The sequence below is a fragment of the Miscanthus floridulus genome, chromosome 10 (assembly GCF_019320115.1).
Source record: "Miscanthus floridulus cultivar M001 chromosome 10, ASM1932011v1, whole genome shotgun sequence".
Classification (NCBI taxonomy): Eukaryota; Viridiplantae; Streptophyta; class Magnoliopsida; order Poales; family Poaceae; genus Miscanthus; species Miscanthus floridulus.
The window spans coordinates 15,488,131-15,511,485 of NC_089589.1; the positions used below are offsets into that span (position 1 = coordinate 15,488,131).

Below are 23,355 nucleotides of genomic sequence, written 5' to 3' on the forward strand. Positions count from 1 at the left end.
TTTGATTTATCTTACAATATATTTTACCAGTTGATATAATAATATATAAAAGCAGCAACAGCTTAAAATTCTCGTCGAATAAGAATCTATATATGTCATTTTGGTACACTATAAATAACTACTCCCTCCGTCCTGAAATATAACAAGCGGTTTTCAGATAAAGTAAGGAGCCTACCAAAAGACCATATTGCCAAGTAAGGAGCCTAGCAAAAGACCACATTGCCGCTCACTAATTAGGATGGAGGGAGTAGTGCAGTTGTTATTTTCCTTAATTACTGGCTGGTTTCTTTGGTTCATGCCAAGTTAAAAGGAATTTCAATATTTCCTGCAAAAAAGACAAAGGCGAGAGAGGGTTCAAAACCCAGAATATATACCTTGTACTATTTTGGTACAAACTGTGAACTCTGAATCTCTTATATTCCAGGACCGAGGAAGTATATACTCACTATTCGTTAAAAGTTGTAATATTTGCCCCTTTTAAGTGATTAAGTGAAAAGACGCATTCCATAAAGGAAACAAAAACATTTCAGTTACACACCTCACTCCCTTTTTCAAGACATCAGCTTCAAAGACATGGTCTTAGTGTCTATGGTGACTTTATTAATTTTGAAATCTAATGACCTAATATCTCAAGGACAATCTTAAGAACACAGTGTGTGCGTGCGCTGGTAGCAGCGAATACGCATACAGGGGGAATGCACCCTAGTCCAACGTGAAGCATTTTTCTTTTATTTTAGGAAAAAGAAACAACCACCTTTCATTCCTGGGTGTCAGCTATTCGCACGCCCCTCGCCTTTTTCTCTTCGGCCATCAACTGTTACCACAACGAGGAGGACCTGAGCTGTGAGCACGAAAAAGGCAAAAAGGTCAATACCAACGTTGCTTAATCCAAAACGCACGTGCCCCATGTGCGTATTCCCGGTCTGCCCACGTTATATATAGCCAAGCCGCCGCAGCCTTCTGCGGCACGAACCACCCACCCACACACACACACATTTCCCGACCCAACCTTCTTCTCCCTGTTCCACACCGGAACAGAGCAGAAGCGCCCGCCATCGCCATGGAAGCAGCAGCAGCAGACTCGTCGCTGCCATGGGCGGTGCAGTGCTTGGGCGCGGCCCTGTTCGCCGCCGCGCTCTGCGTGGCGGCGCTGGGCGTCGTGCTGACGCTCCTCCGGCGGTGGCCCTGGTGCAGCTGCCACGTGTGCCGGGCGTACCTGACGGGGTCGTGGGCGCAGGACTTCACCAACCTCGGCGACTGGTACGCGCACCTGCTCCGGGACTCCCCCACCGGCACCGTCCACGTCCACGTCCTCGGCTGCACCGTCACCGCCAACCCGGCCAACGTCGAGTACATGCTGCGGACGAACTTCGACAACTTCCCCAAGGGGAAGGCCTTCGCGGCGGTGCTAGGGGACCTCCTCGGCCGCGGCATCTTCAACGTCGACGGCCACGCCTGGCGCCACCAGCGCAAGATGGCCAGCCTCGAGTTCGGCAGCGTCGCCGTCCGGTCCTACGCGTTCGGGATCGTCGCGCAGGAGGTGGAGTCCCGCCTCCTGCCCGTGCTCGCGGCCGCCGCCGACGCCGGCGCGGTCGTCGACCTGCAGGACGTGTTCCGGCGCTTCGCGTTCGACACCATCTGCAAGATCTCCTTCGGCCTCGACCCGTGCTGCCTCGAGCTGGAGATGCCCGTGTCGAGGCTCGCCGACGCGTTCGACGCCGCCACGCGGCTCTGCGCCATGCGCGGCGCCGCGGCGTCGCCGCTGCTGTGGAAAGCCAAGCGCCTGCTCAACGTCGGGTCCGAGAGGGAGCTCAGGGAGGCCATCGCGCTTGTTGACGAGCTCGCGGCCGCCATGATCCTGGAGCGCCGCAAGCTGGGCGTCGCCGGCAGCCACGACCTCCTGTCCCGCTTCATGGCCTCGGTCGGCGACGACGCGCACGAGGTCGACGACAAGTACCTCCGCGACATCGTGGTCAGCTTCCTCCTGGCCGGGCGCGACACCGTGTCGTCCGCGCTCACCACGCTCTTCATGCTCCTGTCCAAGAACCCGGCCGTGGCGGCCGCCATGCGCTCGGAGGCCGGCGGCGGCGACGGCGACGAGTCGGCGCCGCCGCTCACCTACGAGCGCCTCAAGCGCCTGCACTACACCCACGCGGTGCTGTACGAGAACATGCGGCTGTTCCCGCCGGTGCAGTTCGACTCCAAGTTCTGCGCGGGCCCCGACGTGCTCCCCGACGGCACCTACGTGGCCGGCGGCACGCGCGTGACGTACCACCCCTACGCCATGGGCAGGATGCCGTGCATCTGGGGCGCCGACCACGGCGCGTTCCGCCCCGACCGCTGGCTCACCGGGCCCGGCGGGACGTTCGTCCCCGAGAGCCTGTACAGGTACCCGGTGTTCCAGGCGGGCCTCCGCGTCTGCCTCGGCAAGGAGCTCGCCGTCACCGAGATGAAAGCCGTTGCGGTGGCCGTGGTGAGGGCGTTCGACGTCGAGGTGGTTGGGGACAGTGGCGCCGCTGCCTGCGCGCCCAAGTTCGTGTCGGGGCTCACCGCCTCCATCAGCGGCGGCCTTCCTGTGAGGATCAGGAGAGTTGTTCGTTAAAAAAAAGAGAGAGAGACTAGATAGAGTTGTTTAGGGAACAATGTACTGTGCATAGACTAATTAGAAGAAGAGGGAATGAAATAGCAAGTTGAATCTTTCGAGGTGAATGCAGGGTTTTTTTCATATTTCTAAAGAAACCATCATAAGCTGCATGGAGTGGTTTTTAGTCAGTTGCCAAGGAGTTTCGAACAGATTCAGAGTTTCTGGCCGTCCTGAATTCCTGGTGAGAAATCAATGAAAGAGCTAGAACTGGCCCAACAAGATGAGTTGTGTAACAAAGGAAACTATACACAAACAGTAACAAGATGGTCCCTCTGCAAATTTCATTGCCTGAATCTTCAACGTAACCTGGTCGTAACAGGAATTCTGATATCCTACAGACAGAGGCAGTCAGTGGTGGGGGGCTTTCCCAACCCTAGCCTTGGAGCCTGCCCAGCCACCACCGCTGCCGGCGCCCTTCCCCTCCCCGCCACCCTCCCCTCCCCTATGTGCCGCCCCTCCCTTCCTCCTCGCCCGCACGGGAGTCGTGTGCAGGGGAGCTCGGCTCCCCGCCCACCTCCTCTACATCCGACGGCCTCTCCACCACCGGCGGAGCCCTCTTCCTCCCCGGCCCCCGCCCCGCTGCCGTCGGCAACGGAGGGGCCCACGCCACCCTCAGCGACGCCAGGAGTGCCGGTCCCCCACCCGCCTCGTACACCGGCGCAAGGTTGGCTGGATGGGCGTGGATCTGGGCCTGCGCGGCCCACCGTCGCAACACCGCCTCCTGGTGCGCCGCAGCTACTGGACCCCGCTTCCTCCTGCCGCTCCGGGGGCTCTGACCGCGTCAGCACCATCCGATATCCGCTGGCCATGGGCGCTGGGTCGCCGGCAGCCAAGGGCCCACCCTTTCCACCCCCTTCGACGTCGCTGGAAGCTGCTGCTACCGTGGCCATCAACGCCGTGGCCGGCAAACGCGCTGTGGCCGCTAGGCCAGGTGCGGGTTACCTCGGCCGTTCGCGGGGAGGCCGCGCCGCCGCCAACGTCTCTTGAGGAAGCCGCCGCCTAGCCCGAGTCACCGCTGATGGAGGACGGGTCGCTGGTCCTCATCAAGGACGTCTTGGATGACGAGGACGCCTTGGCGCCTAGCTCACCGCAGCGGCCTACTCCGGCGTCGGGGCTCGACATCTTCCTCGTCCACCCCTCCGCGCCTAGCCCATCGTCCTCTCTGTCCCTCTCGCCTCCCCCTTTCACCCTGGGGACGGCTCGATGGGACATTCCAAGGCTCGTCGTTGGGTGGATGAGGACCTTGATGACTCCGACGCGGAGAGGTCACCGGTCAGCTCCCCAACCTCCTACCTCGACGCAGTCCACCAGAGGTCGCAGCTCCGGATGTCGCGTTTGCTGGAGCATGCCAAAGCCGCGCCTCATCGTCGGAGGCTCTCGCGGCAACGCTGCTGCTGAGCGGGGCAGGCGCCCCATGGCTGAGGGAGCCCGGCCAGCCAATGTCGCAGGAGGCACGCACAACAGTGCTACTGGTGCTGGCGCTGTGCATGGGTGGCGCAACCGCAGGACTCGTTGACCATGGCCGCGCCCCCAGCTGTTCCACGGCCTGCCTGCTCGGTACGTGGATGGCCGCGTCCCCGCCCGACAACGCCTCGGACGCCGTGGATGGGACTCCGCCCGCCTGCGCATCTCCACTCCGGATGCCGACAGCTGGCGTGAGGTCTTGTCACAGGGGTCGTTAAGCGGTACCGGAGGGGCTCGCCCCGCCCGCTATCCGGCGGATCTGCACGGGAAGTGCTTCAACTATCTCTCCAATGCACACAGGGTGGAAACCTGCAAGCTACCCCCACGCTGCCTCCGATGCAAGGGGTTTCGACACCTTGCGTGGGACTGTAAGCAGCGGCGGAAGCTGCCTCCTTTTTGCTCCGGCACAGTTGATGCCCAAAAGGCAAACAACGACGCCCTGTCCGAAGAGCGTACCTTGGGCAACCGGCCGCGTACCCAGGGCGGCATGTCGAGCGCGGCTGGAGCTGTGCCGGGTGCGGCTGCAGCTTTGCCAGGTGCGACTACGCGCGGCGGCGGTAGGCGCAGAATGCGGAGACGTCGGAGACATCGGCGTCGACAGAAGGGGGACGACACCGCTGCGGCAACGAGTGTCGCCACCGACTGTCACGATTGGTTGACAGGGGCCGCCCAAGCGACACCGGACTTCACCTCGGTCGCCGTTGTTGCTCAGGCATGGCACGGTGGGCCGACCAACGCGACGGGCATCATTGAGCCCGACCCGTTGACGCTCACGCAGTTTCCGGGCGCCACGCATGATCGCGACATCTCGGAGGACCCGATGGTTGAGGAGTTCACAACCTTGCTCGTCGGTAGTCCGATCGAAGCGTGGCCTTCCCTTGAGCGCCTCCCGTTAACTTCGGCGACCCCCCAACTTCCGGCTGTGGCCCCGACAGTGGCAGCCCCCAAACTAGAGGATGGGGACCCGGCGGTGGTCTCCTGTGAGCTGCGAACACCACCGCCGTGCCCCATTCAGTGGGCGGTGGACTCGCCGACGACACACACGCTCGACCTCACGGTGGATGGCTCTCCCAGTTCACTACCGGGGGTTATCCACCAGGCTGTGGACAACGATGACTCCGCGAAACGACGCCTCGACAACTTCATCAACAATGTCACGCGTAAGAGGGACTCTCCGCTGATTCCCGAGCCTCCCAAGTAGCCTCCCACTAAGCCGGTGCTGCCGTGGCGGAGCAGGTGGTTGGTGGCTCAGAGCCTCTCCCGAGTGCCAGCTTCCAAGCATGGTGAGGTGTTGATCATGCAACATATGAGCTACACCAAGGGTCCATCTGCGCCATTGGAAAGGCACCGTCCAGGCAGCCGCAAAGACGCAAGGCCACCTCCTGTGTCACAAAGCTACGTCGATATTGGTTGTTTTCTTTTATGTAATATTGAAACATAAGGTATTTTGCTAGGATGGTCTAGTTTCGGCTATGTTAGGTCGACCTCCTTCGGCGCTCGATATAAGCGCATTGTATGTTTGTTTAAACTCTTCTTCTTAATACAATGATGCGCAAATCTTTTGCGTATTCGAGGAAAAAAGAATCTTCAACGTAGGATCCACTCTACAGTTCTATTTGCACACACTGGCAGCAACTGCCAACCTGCAGTGACTGGTGCTGACTGTGTCTATCTGTATACCGATACAGGTTTTCCTTCAGAGCGCTGACAAGCATAGACTGTGTTGATGAACTGTGCTCTCGTGCTGGCTGTTCAATGGAGGATTTGGGGAAAACTGTGGCCTCCTGCATTTGTCTCATCAGTGAGATGCTGAATCTTGATCCAAACAAGAGAGGGAGCCCCCCTACTGACTTTATTAAAAGAAACAAAACAGGTCCAGCAAGAAGTAAATGTCTTTTCAACTGACTTTATTAGAAAGGAAGAAAAAAAGATAAGCAGGATCACAACAATGCTTGTAGCCATGAATCAATCAAAAGGAAAATGTCTTTTGTTCGCCCTAAGGAATGCTGAGATGCTGAATTGCTGATGAACTTTTAGCTGATGTGAAAGTGGACTCATACATCTTCTCTTTGCCATCGTCAGATTGAAGAATAGTCGTCGTAACGCTAGAATAAGAACTCAGTTGTTGTTCTACTGGATAAGCAAAAGCAAAGGCCTTAAATGTGCTGCAAAAATGGACACCAACTTCCCAAGATGAGATAGGCAACATGCTATCCTCTAGAAAGTCTCCCTTTTTCTTGCCCAGTTTTTCTCCAGGTGTCCTTTTTTCTCTTAATTGTTTTTGGAAGAGATCCTTATCCTTTTTCCTTTGAATCTTCCCAACACCTTTTCCAACTAATATTTCAGACAATACGGCTTGAAGTACAGTGGCCGGTGTCCTTTTGTCCATAGTTTAACTGCCAGCTCACTGTCACCTGCGTCATTGACAACCAAACATCTGAATAAATCTGATACTTTATCAATTATTGATTGCGTACTTGCTTCCGACACAATTAGTCACTGATGGGATTTGGGAAACTCAAGCGATGCATCATGTCCATGAAAAAAAATATTAGCTTACCAGATCATCCTAGTCGGTGCCGAGTGGACAGCGTCTTTTTTTTTTTTTTTTTGAGGGCAAGTTGACAGCTTCATCTGCAACGTGCGCAATGAAATCACCATCATAGACCGAAATCCGCAAGGAAACAACCAGTTGTTACAAAAGGTGTCCAATGAAAGCGACACACATGGCCATGGCATGTGTAATTTCTATAGGATTACGTTGGTTAGTTGCTGAACCTTCTTACCATTTGTGTCCAGTCATGTCATTTGAGGAAAAAGATGAGATGGTAGCTCATGCATCCTTCACTGATGAAGTTGGAGGATATGTGGTTTTGGCATGTTGGCTACTTGTCCACAACTCTCAGAGGCAATGTAGCCATCTTGTAAATGTTTGGATGGTTACAAAGTTGAAGCAAGCTGGGTCTTCTCTTCCTAATCCTATCCATCGCCTGTTCCTGCAGTGTCTCTCACTCCCACATGCCTCCTTTTATCCTAATCGACTAGAATGGGCGTTGTTTTCAGACGTGAGCAGCAAAATGAGCCTTGTCACCATTAGCATTGTTGTAAGTAGAACTACCATTTGCTTATCCATACGTGTACTGACTGCAAAGCACTCCCGCCTCCTTCCAAATTATAAGACGCTTTAGGTTTTCTGGATACATAGCTTTTGTTATGCACTTACATATACACTATGTCTAAGTACATAGTAAAAATAATATACCTAGAAAAGCCAAAACGTCTTATAATTGGGAACAAAAGGAGTACTATATATTTGCAGCAAGCCAGCAACTTTTTCTATCTCAATCTCTTTTCCTGCGGCGCTCTTCTCGGTGCACCGATAGACTTCTTCTTTAGATCTTCCTCTGAACCAGACAATTATAATTTACAAGATAGCAGCTGCCTCGTTTAACTGACGGCGCCTTTAATTCTTCCTGACTTAAGGCCACTATAACACTGGTTGATCTGTTATCAGGCTGTTAATTACTCTTTCCATTCTTAAAATGTAGGTGACAGACAAAAGTTTGAAATTTTATTTAAGATAAAAACTAAAACTACCTGCATTTTGGAATAGAGGGAGTGCAAGATAAGAAGTTTGAATTTGCATTTTATCACTACCTATTTAGTCACAGTATGTATTAGTTACATAATTCCTTTGTTTCGTTGCAATAAGAACTCAGTTGTTACTCTACTGGATAAGTAAATTAAAAGAAAAGACCTTAAACGTGCTGCAAAAATTGACACCAAGTTCCCAAGATGACATAGGCAATATGCTATCCTCTAGAAAGTCTCCCCTTTCTCATGCCCCGTTTTTCTCGAGGTGTCCTTTTTTTCTCTGAATTGTTTTTTGGAACAGATTATTATCCTTTTTCTTTGAATCTTCCCAACACTTCTCCAACTCATATTTTAGACAATACGGCTTGAAAAGTTGAAATACAGTGGCCGGCGTCCTTTTGTTCATAGTTTAACAGCCAGCTCACTGTCATCTGCGTCATTGACAACCAAACATCTGAATAAATCTGATTCCTCAATTATTGATTGCGTACTTGCTTCCGACACAATTAGTCACTCATGGGATTTGGGAAACTCAACTGATGCACCATGTCCACGAAAAAAAATAGCTTACCAGATCATCCTAGTCGGTGCCGAGTGGACAGCATCATTTTTTTTTTCTTTTCTTTTAGGGCAAGTGGACAGCTTCATCTGCAACGTGCGCAATGAAATCTCATATTGCCAGAATGGAAGGAAACTGGAGGAAGGAAACAACCAGTTGTTACAAAAGGTGTCCACTGAAAGCGACACAAATGGCCATGGCATGTGAAGTTTCTTACATTGGTTAGTTGCTGAACCTTCTTACCATTTGTGTCCAGTCATTTGAGGGAAAAGACAGATGGTAGCTCTTATATCCTTCAGTGATGAAGTTGGAGGATCTGTGGTTTTCGCATGTTGGTTACTTGTCCACAACTCTCTGGGGCAATGTAGCAATCTTCTACAAGTTTGAATGGTTACAAAGTTGATGCAAGCCCAGTAAGAATTGTTTCGCTCTTCCTATCCATCGCCCTTTGCTGCAGCTGCAGTCTTTCTCACTCACACAGTCACACATGACTCCTTTTATCCTAACCGAATAGAATGGGTGCTGTTATCAGACGTGGCCTGCAAAATGTGCTTTGTCCTTTTCTTAACAAAAAAGAACTAAAAAACTGCTTTATCACCTTTAGCGTTGTGTTAGTACTACCATTTATTTGTTTATCCACACGTGTGCTGGCTGCAAAGTAGGAGTATATACATACATAAAGGCACCAATAATTCTCTGCTCTCAGGCTCAGCTCACTGCCGTCCAAATGAGCATGCTGCGGCACTATGAATTCCTTCCTTTTTCTCCTGCATATATGCCAAGCACAAGAACAAAAACTAGCCGTCGGAGTGCTCTAGCAGCAAAGCATCCAGGACCACTTTCTTGAATTTTCTTCTTGCTGGCGTGAGATTTGTATATCTGCAGCAAGCCAGCAACTTGGACATCCTAGCCACAATATTTTCTTTCATGTAACTTGCTCCACAGATGAATTGCAGAGTCAGTTAACAACGTGCTACAGTAAGGAATGTTAGATGACAATGTTGGAGTTGTTCCAAATTCACTCCAGGATATAGGCCAGGTTTCTGACGGAGCGAAGCGGAGGCCCGTCGCCGGAGGCTTGGGCCGGAGCGTAGCGGAGTCTGAAGCCGGCCCATCGGGTCTCGCCCCTGTGTTCGGGGGGTGGGGGGGCGGAGCCCCCCGCGGTACGGTACGGTATATACACCCTTGCTAGGGTTTCGTGGAGACTTGATTCTCTTGTAAGCCGCCATAGGCGTGTAACCCAAAACTCTTGAGATAGTGAGATTGTTGCTGGCTGGTGCCCGTGGTTTTTCCCCTTCACATCGGAGGGGTTTTCCACGTTAAATCGTGTGTCTCCTCTGTGGCTTGATTCTTTACTTCATATTCCTATACGTCGTTCATAACAGACAACTGGTACAGTAAATGGCAAAGTTAGAGTACAGACCTATAAGTTATATTAAGGCCCCGTTTCATACAGCTCTACGCTTTACTGGTCGAGTAGGAGGTTTTTTCGGCTTCACGGAACAACTTCATTGGTGGAGTTGAAATTGTTTTAAAAAAGTTTGGTAAAACAAGTTTTTATAGTAAATCTTGGAGAGGGAGCTAGGAAAAACTACTATTTTCAACTCCATCCAGCGTCCACCCATGTAGGTTTTAGGCCTCTCTTTTTTCTCACTTTTTCTGGGGCTCTTCTCGGTGTGCCGATAGACTTCTTAATTAAACCTTCCTCTGAACCAGACTATTAAAATTACAGGATAGCAGCTGCCTTGTTAACCGCTAGCAAAGACTAAACAAACAATCCAAATTGTGGATGTCATTCTGCCAGGCACGCTGCTACAAGTCATTGGAATTGGAACATGTGTTGCGATCTTTTATATGCGCTAGACTAGGACACGCAATTCCCTTGCGTCATGTTGTTTAGACCAAGTTGGACAGATTTTATATGCCTTTCTTCCTGAATTAAGGCCACTATAACACTGGTCAATCTGTTGTCATTGTGTTAATTAACTCTCTCCGTTCTAAAATGTACTAGGTGATTGACAGAAATTTGAAATTTGATTTAGGATAAAATTAAAACAACCTGCATTTCGGAATAGAGGAACTGCAAGATAATAGGATTGAATTTATACTTTATCACTAATTATATATCCAGACTGGGTATCAGTTACTTAATTCCTTTGTTTCATTAGAATATAGTGTTTTTTAATCTTTTTCCCAAGTCAAATTTGTTTAACTTTGCGAATGGGCTTCTAGCTGCATTCCTCATGTCTTAGGTTCAACTCCTCATAGGAGCGAATTTCGGGCTAGAATTGGATATAGTGGGGAGCTCTGCTGCATAGTCTTCCTTTCAAAAAGAAATTCTTTAAATTTGATAAATTTAAAAACTTGTGCATCGAATACTAAATAAATGCAATATCAATGTATACTTCATGATTGATTTAATAAAACTAATATGATATTACAGATTATGAAAAAAATTATATAAATTTAGGAAGCAGAGAAATTTAACTTAGGAGTAAGTAGTCAAGCATCTAGCTAGAGCATAAATGGTGACTTAGTCCACTATATATCCTGCATTGTCTGCCCGTCTCGTTTTCTTTTAATTAACGTTTTCAATTAGGACACGAAACTACTCGTCACAACTAATTAGGAATCGCAAACTTACAACACTGTTAAGTTTGCATATAAAAAACATAGCAAAGTGGAAAATATACTTCAAATAAATAATTTGGTGTAATTTCAGTCTAAGATAAGAGTTTCAAATTACATTGACAAGCTAGCAAGTTTGATTAGAACAGAAATTCTCTTTTTGTGGATATTTATTTAGAACAGAGTATAACGCCTGCAAGAAAGTAAACATGTTGTGATTACTACCAGCCTTCTCGGATGTGCTTGAGCACACAGGGTATACATGTTTTGTTTTTTTGTGCCGGTAGAATTTTACAGCCGTCTGATTTGATTTATATATAATCCAGACATCCTAAATTATAGACGGGCCTGCTTGGGCCAAGTCCAACTGGGCTTTCCATGCGTTGGGCTACTTGTGTGAAGAAATACAGCTAATATGGGCTACTTATGTTTGTGGGTTGGGCCTCATTTTCAGTTAATGACAATTTTCAAAGGTAGTCTTTTTAAGATGCACATGTTCTGAAAATCCTTTCACATAGATGGTTGTTTGTGGTCGATAAACAAACCATCGGACTCTCAAAACAAAGGCATTTTGGGAGACCATAACACTTTTTAACCACCTCTATAAATTAAATAAACACTTCTCCTATATTCCAGGTGCCTGAATTTTAGCACGATTTCAGGCAACACTCTTATACTACCAATTAGTACAAGTAAATTATCACTTTTGTGATTTGTTATTTATCTTTGTTCATAACATATCTATTTTTTTGTCTTATCTGACTATAGAAATAATTGTAAATTGTTAAATCGTCTTTGTGCTAATACATATCAAATTTCATCATGTTTGTGATTTGTCTAATGGGTTTTTTTTGTTCTCAGAATAAAAAATTACAGATTGTGTCTACAGAAATTGTAATGAACCAAAGCTGCAGTTTTAGTACAAAATATATGAAACCGTTGCGTGAAAGGAAACTAAAATTTAGGCACCTAAAATTTAGCAAATCCGTTAAGGAGATTTACAAATACGTATTGTATAGAATATGAAGTAGCACTCTACCAAATATTATGCTACTTGTTGCCTACTCCACTATGTTAATATGTCATTTATAGAACATTTATATCTGAAAAATAAAACATTTAACAAGGGTGCAAGAAAATACTTGTCACAAATATAGTTGGTCTATATAATCAAATATGAATACATCAACCAATAATGGCCACACTTTATTACTGTGTGAATGTCATAGGATTACATTGATTATTGCTTAAACAACTCCGACATCATCATATATATATATATATATAGTTTATCCAACTCTCGTGCTTTCGTCGGCGTATAAATAAGTAGAAGCACACTTTGCTTGGTTACTTCTTGCACACCACGCCTTGGCCACTCATGCCACTGGCACAGGTGATGCCAGCGAGCTCTGCCTCTGACACCATAGCAACGGCGCCATCGTCGTCACGGCGACCACCACCAGGCGCAAAACGCGCGACGGCGCAGTCGGCGGCGAAGAGGCTGGACGTGGTGAAGTTGCCCTCCCCTCCCATGGTGGGCATGGAGGCCCTGACATCGAACCGGTTCACGTAGTCGGGGCGGTACGTCTGGCCGACCACGCCATGCACGTCGCCGGTGAGCGCGTCGAACTTGAAGGCCAGGTCAAGGTGCGCGAGGCAGTCGTCCGCCGTGACGCCGTACCGGTGCACCCTCGACTCCTCCTCGGTGATGGGCACGGCGTTGGCCCTGATGCTGAACCTGCCGTCGAGCGCGACGAGCACGCCGTTGGCGGCCCTGGTGCGGGTGACGGACAGCGCCGGCACGGCGCCGGAGGTCCACGTGCCGTCGGCCCCCTCCGGGAGGCGCACGGGCTCGCCGTCCAGGGTGAGCTCCATGCGGTCGACGTCGTCCTCCCACGCGGCGGTCTTCCGGGCGCCGACGTAGAGCTGGTGGCCGTCGAAGAGCACGGCGATGGCCTGGATCCACGTGAAGTCCCGCGACATGCCGTCGGCGCCGCGCTTGCCGATGAAGTGCGCGTTGATGTGGAGGTCGCGGTCGGAGAGGAGGCAGAAGTCGGCGTCCCGGCGGCCGTGGAAGTAGAAGGCGTTGCCGTCGCCGCCGATGAAGCGCGGGTCGCCGCACGCCCCCGGCACGCTGCACACTGCATGCGATGCGATACCAATGCGCCAGCCGGCCGGCAAGTTGTTAGTACTTGAGAGACATGACCATCAACCTTGAGGAAACCAAGACGAAGCGACGGCGCTCACCGCAGACGGGTTTGCAGGAGCTGCAGTCGGCGTAGCATGACTGGGAACACTCGGCGGGGCACTCCATCGGCTTGCCGGTGCAGTAAGGGTAGAGCTTACGGTGGTGGCACTTCACCTTCATGGGCTTGGGCTTCTCCTTGTCGTGCTCCTTCTCCTTGTACGGCTTGGGCCCCTGCGCCTTGGGTGGCCTGTCGTCGGAAGGCTTTGCGGTGGCCGCGACGGCGAGCAGGAGGATGGCGGCGATGGCCAGCGGAAGCAGTGCTCCCAGCCTGGCCATTTGCTTGGAGACGATTGTGCGCTAGCTGTTGCGGCGGCTTCTCCGGTGACCGGTGATCGAGTGCAGTGATGCTGTGTGATGATGCGCTGAGATGAGATGGTGTGGATCCATGCAAGATTCCGAGGTGATTTATAGGCGGCTGATGATCCATCTTGGTGAGCACTCCATATGTAGGACTAGGCCGGAGTACATTTGAAGATGCATGGTATATGCCAAAGGTTGCTTGCAACCGCCAGAAATGTGTGGCTTTTCGTGGCCTACGTTCATGCGTATATCCAACTCATTTAGAGTGTCAGATGATTACATGTACGTCGTTGTGCAGGGCCTTTCCTTTTCCATTCGTTCGTTGCAGGTTTTCAGGGCCAGGCTGCTAGGGCTGCTTAGATGCTAACTTTCGTTAGTGTACGTTATTTGGTGCAAGATAAGTTTGAAAAACACTTGATTTAATTTGAAGACTGCAAAAGCGTGTTTATAAATTGAAGCGTAATAAGCAGGACGGCCGCGTGCATATGCCCATTCCTTCAAGAATAGATCGATCGATGCTAGACATGTGCTTGACAGTCTGCTCAATGAAGCAAATTAACCCTAATTACGCTGCTTATATGCTAGCTAGACGTGTCGCCTGTTCCTGATTACGTACGTACCCTGACACGTATACTTATCACAGTCTCATTATTGTCCTATATATATTCATCTGGATTGAGGACGAATTAAAGTCCATGCTTTCATTTGAGGAAAAGATGAAGGGAGATGGAGTGGTACGGCAAAGTGGAATCTTATCCTCGTCTTGACACATCAAATTGTACCTTGATTCGAAAATAAGGAATGAAAACGTACATTCACGTTTGATTCTACTACTCCAGGAGTCCAGCCGTCCACAAACATTTTAGGTGCTGTTTGGTTCATTCACTAGTAACACAAATGTAAGCGAATTCAGTTGGTTGGTTTCTTTGTGGTGGAACCTGCCTACCCAGATTCAAATCCCTGACTTTGCATGGGTTCTCATATTTTCCTGGTCAATATTCAACGGCGCTATGCTTTCAATGGTATGTGACGTCCCTATTAACAGCGAGGCGCCTATGGTGGATTCGTAAATCGCAATATCTGTCGGCTCAGTACTTCGGAGGTGCTCATAGGGGTGGGTTTGAGTACGTGGGTTCATAAGAGTGAGTGTGCGTATGTGGTGTTGTGGGCGTGTACATTATACCATGTAATCCTCAAAAAAGGTAACGCAAATGTAAATGAAATTGCATTTGCGTTACCAACGGCTTTTGCTATCCAGAAAGCTTTTGTTGGCTTACACACATGGGATGCTACTGTGAGACCCCGCTAAATGGGCCAAGCTGGGCCGATCTGGCGGGCTGGGCCGAATGGGCGAGCTACTGCAGCGGCTCTGTAGCAGCGGGATACTGTAGCTACAGTGGTCCCGTTGCGAAGGAAGCTGCCCCAACTTAAAAGCTTAAGCTGGGGAGCGAATTAACTCCGAATTGATCTTTTTGCACGAAGCGAGAACGAAAGCGCAAGATAATTAATTAGTAGGTGTGGTCCATTCAACGTGTAGAGTAAATCTTTTAGCCGGCGTTACATAAGCAAACTCCGAAGATTATAGCTACAGTGGTCCCGTTGCGAAGGAAGCTGCCCCAACTTAAAAGCTTAAGCTGGGGAGCGAATTAACTCCGAATTGATCTTTTTGCACGAAGCGAGAACGAAAGCGCAAGATAATTAATTAGTAGGTGTGGTCCATTCAACGTGTAGAGTGAATCTTTTAGCCGGCGTTACATAAGCAAACTCCGAAGATTATCGAATAGAACTGGACTCTTATCCCTGAACTCTGTTCCCCGTCTCCTCTCTGTTCTTCTGGACCTACCCCCCGTTCGTGCTCTTCCCGGTCTGAAACTCCGAATCCAATCCAGTTATCAGTTGTGTGCCAATTGGAACACAACAGCAACCTGCGTAGGGTATCTGAATCGTCGCGATCGATGGAATCGGCAATTAGGCATAGAAAGTTAGAAACACGAACGGTCGCGTGACGGCCGGGAGGCTGGACTATGAACCAGAAGGCAAAATCGTGAAAGATAAATGAGCCTAATAGACTGGATCACTTAAGCCCACACAGCAGCCCACGGACCGCTTCGTTAAATTCCGGTCAGCAAATCTTAGCTTTTTTTCTCTATCTTACGTTGACGCTGGGCAAAGCCGTCGCCGATGAGACCAGGATTTCTGCTTCTTCAGCATCCCATGTTCCGGACATAAGAATGATGCTGAACCACCTTTCTTCCGTTGGCTGTGTAGTGATCCCAGTTGGTGATGGCAATTTTCTGCATCTATGCTTTTACATGATGCGGTGGTTTTCTATCGATGAAGCTTAACTGAAACTAGCTTTCCTTCTCCCGCTCTTGAGATGCTGCTGCAGGGTTAACAATCATGACCATATGCTCCTGTTTTTCCCTTTGGTTGTATGAAAGTCTCTGTCGTTCAAATACTCTGTATGTTGGATGTTTGCTCAAGTTTGGGACATGAATGAATGTGTGAGATTCAGGTGCTATAATTGAATATGCAAACCTCTGTTGGATCTTTTGTTGAGCAGATATGTTCAAGTTAGATACTACTATTGCAATGGATCACGTATCTTCAACTAATTAGCTTGTCAGATCCATTTCTTTCATAAAATTGAATTTGCAAACTGGCCTCTTGTTCATTGGACTGGAGTTTGGGATCGTATGCTCCTGTTTTTTTCCCCATTGGTTGTATGAAATTCTCAGTTCCAATGCTCTGTATGTTGGATTCAGAGATGCTGAAGTTACGGCCATGAATGAATGTGAGAGATTCATCCATTCAGCCATTCAGGTGCTAGGATTTCTCTCCATTTGCGAAGCCTTTGTTCGTGCCGTAGCCAGAGACCTGGCCACTTCCTCTGTTCTCTGTTGTCAGTCATCCATCTATATCTATCTCCTTGCTGCAGCGGATTGCCGTGAATTTGGGAAGAGAATCTCTTGGCAAGTGGCTCTGCAGTGTTATTGAGAGGTCGATGGGCTCAAGCTTTTCCCTTCAGTTATCTTCGAAAATTGTGCTATTGTTTAGAACGTGGCAGTGTGAGCAACAAAAAAATGTTTCTATACTTTTGAATGCTGATAAAATGGTAGTAATAGACAAAAGTGTTCAATTTCCATGTGTAAATGTCCTTTTGAATCCTGAGCTGAAGTGAGGATGCTGTATATATATTTCAATACCACTCATCTTGCATTTCCAGTGAATGGTATTTGCACTTTGCTGCACAGATGACAGCATGTCATCAGCATGTGGCTTTACACTATACGCAATGGATTGAACACGTAAGGAGCACAGCATTGCGTCAGTTAAGCGTGGTTGCCATCTATTTATTCTCAAAATTTTGAATCACAATTAAAAATACTACTCTCTCTATTACAAATTATAAGATGTGCTAGTTTCTTCTAGATTCATACCTTTTTATATGCAATTAAATATAGTGTATGTCTAAATATATAGCAAAAACAATGTAAACATCTTATAAATAATTTGGAATGGAGGGAGTATCCAGTTGTCAGCATGAGTCATGTATCCCCGTTCGGCTTGCTGAATTTTGACTGGAACTGGCTGAAAACACTGGTGTAACTGAATTGTTGTGAGAAAAAAATACTGTTCCGGCTAAAAAAAAAAGACGAACAAATCATTTTCAAGATAAGCCGAGCGGGTTTTATCACGACGTAACCGAGCGGGTTTTATCACGACGTAACCGACAATGAATTCCAGTTGTTGCAATAAAAAAATGGAAGTGGACTACTAATGTTGATTGCATGGTCCCAGCAAATTAATCGTCCTGCTGCGACGTACGTACGTACGTACGTGCGTGCGTCTCAACAGCTGGACCCTGCAAATTATGCTCCGTTCCACGGCTGATGAACTGAATAATATAAGCAGCTAACTGTGGGCTGAGGGATGTGGCTGTTGCGCTCAACTGCTGATGCACGAAAGACGACGAGGGACTGACGGCTGCGTGCGTAGAACCAGGTCTTGGCTTCTTTCGTTCCATAGAAGAAACAAAAAAAAACAAAAAACTGAGAGGTGCTTCTAGACCGGTGCCGCGACGAAGGCGCGAGCTGCCACCCAATTGGGTTCTAGTACAACCAAAATCTTTATTTTAAGGCTGTGTACAGCTCACAGCTTGGACTGATGGACCTGTTATCTGGGGAGCAGGTGAGACTATGACACGCTAGCTAGCTAGAGTCAAACCCTGGGCCAGGCCAGGCACCATGAATGTGGGGTCTAACCCCACGGCAAGGGATATGGACCATGTGGCCAGAGACGGTCCAGCTCATAACACAGAAGATTTACTGTGCACGGTGCTATTTAACGTGTACTATAAGATATCAAGAATGAATTCTGAAGATGCTACGAGATTTGTTAGGATATGCTCGATCCTGTGATTCTTGTAACATGTTATTATTTACAGGTTATCTTCTAGATCTAATCAACTTGTAACCCTACCCTCGCTATATAAGGCAGGTAGGAGACACCCTCAAAACACACGCAATATCATATGATAGCCAATGTAAATTAATAGACCACAGAAGTAGGGTATTACGTCGTGCTGATGGCCCAAACTTGTCTAATTCTTGTATCTCTGATGCCTTCTTTTTCTTGATTACACGTACCTTCGCCGATCAATCTCCCTTCGTGGGATACCCTTTGGAGGACTGCCGACGATATTCTGTCGATAGTTGGCATGCCAGGTAGGGGTGTGCGTAGTGTTTCCATGACAAACAAGATGGTACACTTTTCAAGCTCTTCGTCCTCTCCAAAGCCCGGCCAGATCTTTACGGTCAGATTGATCTCTTGGGTCATCAATGCTGACGGAGACGGAGAGATCTTCAAGCCGGTATAGATCGATTCTGCGCCGACCACACCAATGCCTGCAACAGTAGAACCGCCTCTGAGGTCGTCTTCACCAACAACTCGCCGCCTGCTGCCTCGCTACTCGAGGAAGCAGATAGGCAACGACGATCTGATCGCATCCATCGATCAGGTCAACCAGAAGCTCGCCGACTACCTCTTCCTCACGGAATCGGCTCTGACCACTCCGGTTTGGCGCCGACCACCTTCCGGTTCCGATCTATCGGAAGCCGATCGAAAAACTCCAGGGGATACGACCACCATCCATCAGGATGCCCTAAGGGACAAATTCGCCGACCAGATTGGAGACATCCATCCTCTCGTCGACTAGCTCTCGCCGACCGTCAATATGCTGCAAATCGGCCAACGTCCCAAAGAATCCCTCTACACCATCTTGGAGGAAAATCCAGACTCTGAGTCCCATGGCTCTACGGAGATTGTCTCTGAAACTGCTGTCGTCCAACCTCCTTTTCCAACCTTTCGAGGAGGCGGGATTTTTAATGTTAGCATTGACAGCCCTCCATGGGATGGAGAAACCGATGAGGACCGCGCAACTCGCATCAACAGAAATGCCAATCGTGCGCAGCACCGAGCGAATAAGGCCACCATTGTGTTAGCCGAGGCTGTTCGCAATGAAAAACAACTCAACTCGCAAGGGAGGCCACGCCCACTCCACCGTAACCTCGACGACGAATTTGTCCATGTTGACGGCCACGAAGTCTATAAGACCCCAAGCGCCAACTTGGTCGTGGCCGCTAATGAGCTCGCTTGGCTCGAACAAACGCCAGAGGTCGCTAAGGTCGCCGCAATGCTTAAAGCTGCACACTGCCAGGTCAACGAGATCCACTAGGATCAGGGACCGTCCTACTGCTCCTACACCATCGCTGATTGTGAGCCGCTAAGCGAACCGCCTGAGCCATCAAGCTAGCCGCAAAGCGAGCCACCCGAGCCATCAATCAAGCCATCCACACAACATTCACCTACTCGGACATCGTTACATGCCAACTGCTCTGCTCAACCGTCTATCAAAGCACCATGCAGTATCGCTTCTTCGACCAGATCAAATGCGGTTATGTCAATAATCTCCCTGAGACTGATCTGCCTAAGGCTGACCAGCACCATAAGGACGACGTCGCCCGGACTACTCATTCCAACGCCACCTGCATCACAATGATGATCACCGCATAGAACTATGCTATGACGACCATGACCGCCGCCATGACGATAGGCCAAAGAGCTCCAAACCCGACCAGATAACGTCATACGTCACCGATCAGACATTCTTACTAAAGATAAGTACCCTTCCTATATCTAAATTTAATACAATTTTCTCCAAGTTTCGCCATGTTTTCTCCTATTGTTATTTCTCCAATATCTCCATGATTAATGTCTCCAATAATCTCCATTTGTCCTCCATGCGAATTGTGATATTCTCCACTCAACTCGTCGACCAGCCATGTTCTTACTCGTGGCACCTAGAAACGGTCCTGACCTTGACTTCGCTCCTACACGTGCACGAGCCATGCTCTGCGTTATGGACAGTTAGCAGGGGCTCCTTGGTGATGCTCTCTCTCTTACGTGTACACGGGTGCTGGCCACTCTGCGCTATAGAGCTTTGGCTAGTCAGGGCTGGTGACGCGATATAGAACCAACTGAAAGGAAGTTACTTATATTTAAAATATGATCACTTCAAACAAACATAATGTTTATCTACTCCGCTCTGTTTTCTTCATCGTCGAGTTCATATATTTTATTTTTACATCATATACTACCCGTTCTACATATTTGTATTACAGGATCATCGTCCAGGTGGTCGAACCACCTAGTACTCGGACTTCTCCACCGATCAACTGGTCGGACCGCTAGGTTTATGGACTTTGTCGCCAACCAGTCGATTGGACTGTTTATCGGACACTTCTACTCAATGCTCACTTCCTGCCGACCAGTTGGCTGGACTGCTCGTCGCTCGCGCTTCATTGTCAGCTACGCTGGGGCCTTTCCAGCTAAGCTGGGGACTCCTCGATGTTCGAATTCTTCGTGCAAGAGTTGTCAGCTAAGGCTAGGGACTCCCTTAGCGGTCGGGTCTTGCTATGTCTCATTGGTGTGCTATCAAGTTGCTCCATGCAGTTTGGATCAGGGTGCTGATTGTGGCAGAACCGCCTAATCTAATACCTTTCAGGAGTACTTGTCTTCTATTAGACACTAAGTACTCAAGGGAGAACACTAAATTACACAGTTCCATCGGGCACACCCCAAAGGAGAATCCAAAAATCTATATTTTCCATCAGGATCACAAATGAGAGAATAAAGTTTACATCATTTTTAACCATTTCTTACATCACTTTTTATGCAACATCAGAGTATAATATTTATTATTGATAATAGCATAATATGATCATGTTATCAGAGTTATGAACAATTTAATTTGACAGCGGAATATAAACATGTGATCAAAGTTACAGCAAAAATAACATCTATTCATGACATGATGAAGTATTGATATACATAAACTATGATAATAGATTATAAAATTTCTATTTATAAAAACATTTAGTGAGGGTTATAGATAAAGACTATGATCACAGCATAAAGGAATTCCCTCTGAACCCACCAGGAGGAATCCACACATAAGAGTCAGCTCTAGCATCCGCTTGTCACCTACAACAGGGAGAAATAAAACCCTGAGTACTCAATTATACTCAGCAAGACTTACCCGATAGGAGAAAAGGGAAGAGTCTAAGGATATGCAAGGTTATCTGGCTTGTGGGTTTATTGTATCTGCAGCAAGCATTACTAAAAGTGTGCCCTTATATTCGATTTTATTAGCAGTCAACATTGGTTAATTAACTAACCATTCTATGTAAATACCTGTACTACTTTCAAACAGGTGGTAAGCAATCAGAATCCTTATATCATCTTTTATCTTTCAGTTCTTACTACGTTGCTAGACCATAGACAAGTCTTACCGACATGACGACGATTCATGAATCAATGAGTCTAGCTTGGTACCCCAAAACACACGCCTCACTTGTACACTAGGCACAAGCAGGACCAATCCACTACCCTCCTATCACGGGGTCTAGGTCCCCGTCCAAACATGGACTCCAAGCCCCTACCCTTGAGTCTCGGACTCAGTACGGTGCAAGGACCTCCACCTAAAAACCACCCTGAAAGTCAGTCCGAAAAGAGCTGGAACCCATGATAAGAGAGTAACAAGTCTTTCTTGCGCCCATACCCAAGTATGTGCGTGGGAAAATAAGTCTATGACCTGCCTAGAACCCAATGCAATAGCCGGTCCTTAACCGACACAGACAGGGAAAAAGTGTAACCAAGCTATGCCCTATTGGCCGCAGGACACAACCTCTTACACCCACCAATACCCATACCATATCCCTGCCCAGTCTCTATTTTTCCTTTCCACCATTTTATCATGAGTGATAATAATCCAGTAATATATTTTCTATCTCTCACGAGTGACAGACAATCACTCGACTTCTACCGAAGTCCTGTAGCATAGCAATCTACATGGTCCTGTCATACTAGTAAGACTCATAGCAAGTGGGTTTCATTCAACTCCTTAAAACTTAATGCACAAGTATAATTTAAAGTGTAGAAAAGTAGGGTTTATGCACCGGGCTTACCTGGGTAAAATATAACCAAAAGTTAGCATTCCATCTTTGTGACATGATCCCTGGCACCATCTTTTTAGCTATTCCAATTGACTCCACGATCCATCATCGTCCCTATTACGGTATGCAATGCGCTGTAGAGATGATGCAACAGTTAATTAACAAGGCAACAACAACTCTTAACACAGAGTATATACTACGAACTAACAAGCTAATTCTAATTACTAACATACTAATCCACGTATCAACATCGTCAAGACAGGTGTCATTTCTCAACAAGTGTTTAGTTATAAAGTTCCAAGGTGTTTTCTTATTCTATTCTATCAATTTAATCTTTATTCGAAATAGGGCATCATTATCTATCCAGCAAACTAACTATTCTGGAGCTACAAAAATTACAGTGAGCAGCTAATAATATTAGTAATTTAATGTAAAATTTTTAGCGTTAACACTATCACTGATTTATCACAGAAATTTCTACAAGTTCATATTTTAACAATACTAAACATTTTAAAATAATTAGAGCAACCCTAGAAACATTTTAAAACTAGATGAACCAATTACGCTAATAGATAGATCATGATTTTAGGAACTTAACAAAATTAGTTTGGCATTTTTATGATTTTTCTATGATTTACAATGAATTTCCAAGCATTCAGCCAATTATTAAAATTAACAAAACATCAAAAAAGAAAAAGGATCCTTGGGCCCGAAGTGGCCTAGCTCGACCTGGTCCAATGGGAAAGGCAACCCAGGTGGGGCGGGCGCGCATGGCCTAGGCGTGGCGGCAACAGGCCGGCACAACGCATGGACACGAGCGGCCCAGGCGCGATGGCAATAGGTCGGCCCACGCGGTCAGTCAAGGCGACGGTACAATCGCGAAGAGGCCCCTGGGTTTCCCAAAAATTAACTAAGCCCCTATTTGCAAATCTATGAGTCTAGCATTTATGCAAAGTGGACACAGTAAAAAATTCTATTTGTGTTCAAGTCCTTTTCTATCTCAAAACAGAGCATCGAGCTGGGGAGGTACTCCGCCAGCCGATGGGGCAGCTCATCGGCGGTGGTGCTATCGCGGGGTGGGGTGGGGTGGTGCGCGGACCACGACCGGACCCGGGCCTAGCCGCGACGCAGACCGAGGTGGGGCACAGCACGACGGCCACGCGCGCCCATCATGGCGGCGCAAATCGGTGGCCCCGGCCACACGTGTGGGCGGGCACGGTGCACCAAGGGGTGGCGTAGAGATGTCGGTGGTGCCACGGGGTACCGCACAGAGGTGGAACAGGGTGGGGCGACATGGGTCCAAGCGTGCTCGCACGTACGGTGGCAGGCGAAGAAAGCGACCACGCTATGGAGCACAGCGGGGCCGAAAAAGGAGCGCGGAAGGGCGGCGCTGGCAGGATAG

The 23,355-nt window shown here is 48.3% G+C and overlaps 3 protein-coding genes across 3 annotated transcripts; 1 reads left to right on the forward strand and 2 right to left on the reverse strand.

The window, feature by feature from the left end:
* The first annotated feature begins 981 nt into the window (after positions 1-981).
* On the forward strand, positions 982-2,835 carry LOC136487732 (cytochrome P450 94C1-like). The gene has a single exon (XM_066484828.1). The coding sequence runs from the start codon at positions 1,061-1,063 to the stop codon at positions 2,600-2,602; it is 1,542 nt and encodes a 513-aa protein (XP_066340925.1). The 5' UTR covers positions 982-1,060; the 3' UTR covers positions 2,603-2,835.
* A 141-nt stretch (positions 2,836-2,976) lies between these two features.
* Positions 2,977-3,534, reverse strand: LOC136488062 (glycine-rich cell wall structural protein-like). Its single transcript, XM_066485110.1, has one exon. It carries the CDS (start codon positions 3,532-3,534, stop codon positions 2,977-2,979), a length of 558 nt encoding a protein of 185 aa, XP_066341207.1.
* Positions 3,535-12,236: 8,702 nt separating this feature from the next.
* Positions 12,237-13,413, reverse strand: LOC136489978 (uncharacterized). Its single transcript, XM_066486480.1, has 2 exons — positions 13,137-13,413; positions 12,237-13,030 (listed from the first exon to the last, which is right to left on the reverse strand). The coding sequence occupies exons 1-2, from the start codon at positions 13,411-13,413 to the stop codon at positions 12,237-12,239; spliced, it is 1,071 nt and encodes a 356-aa protein (XP_066342577.1).
* Between the last annotated feature and the right edge of the window lie 9,942 nt (positions 13,414-23,355).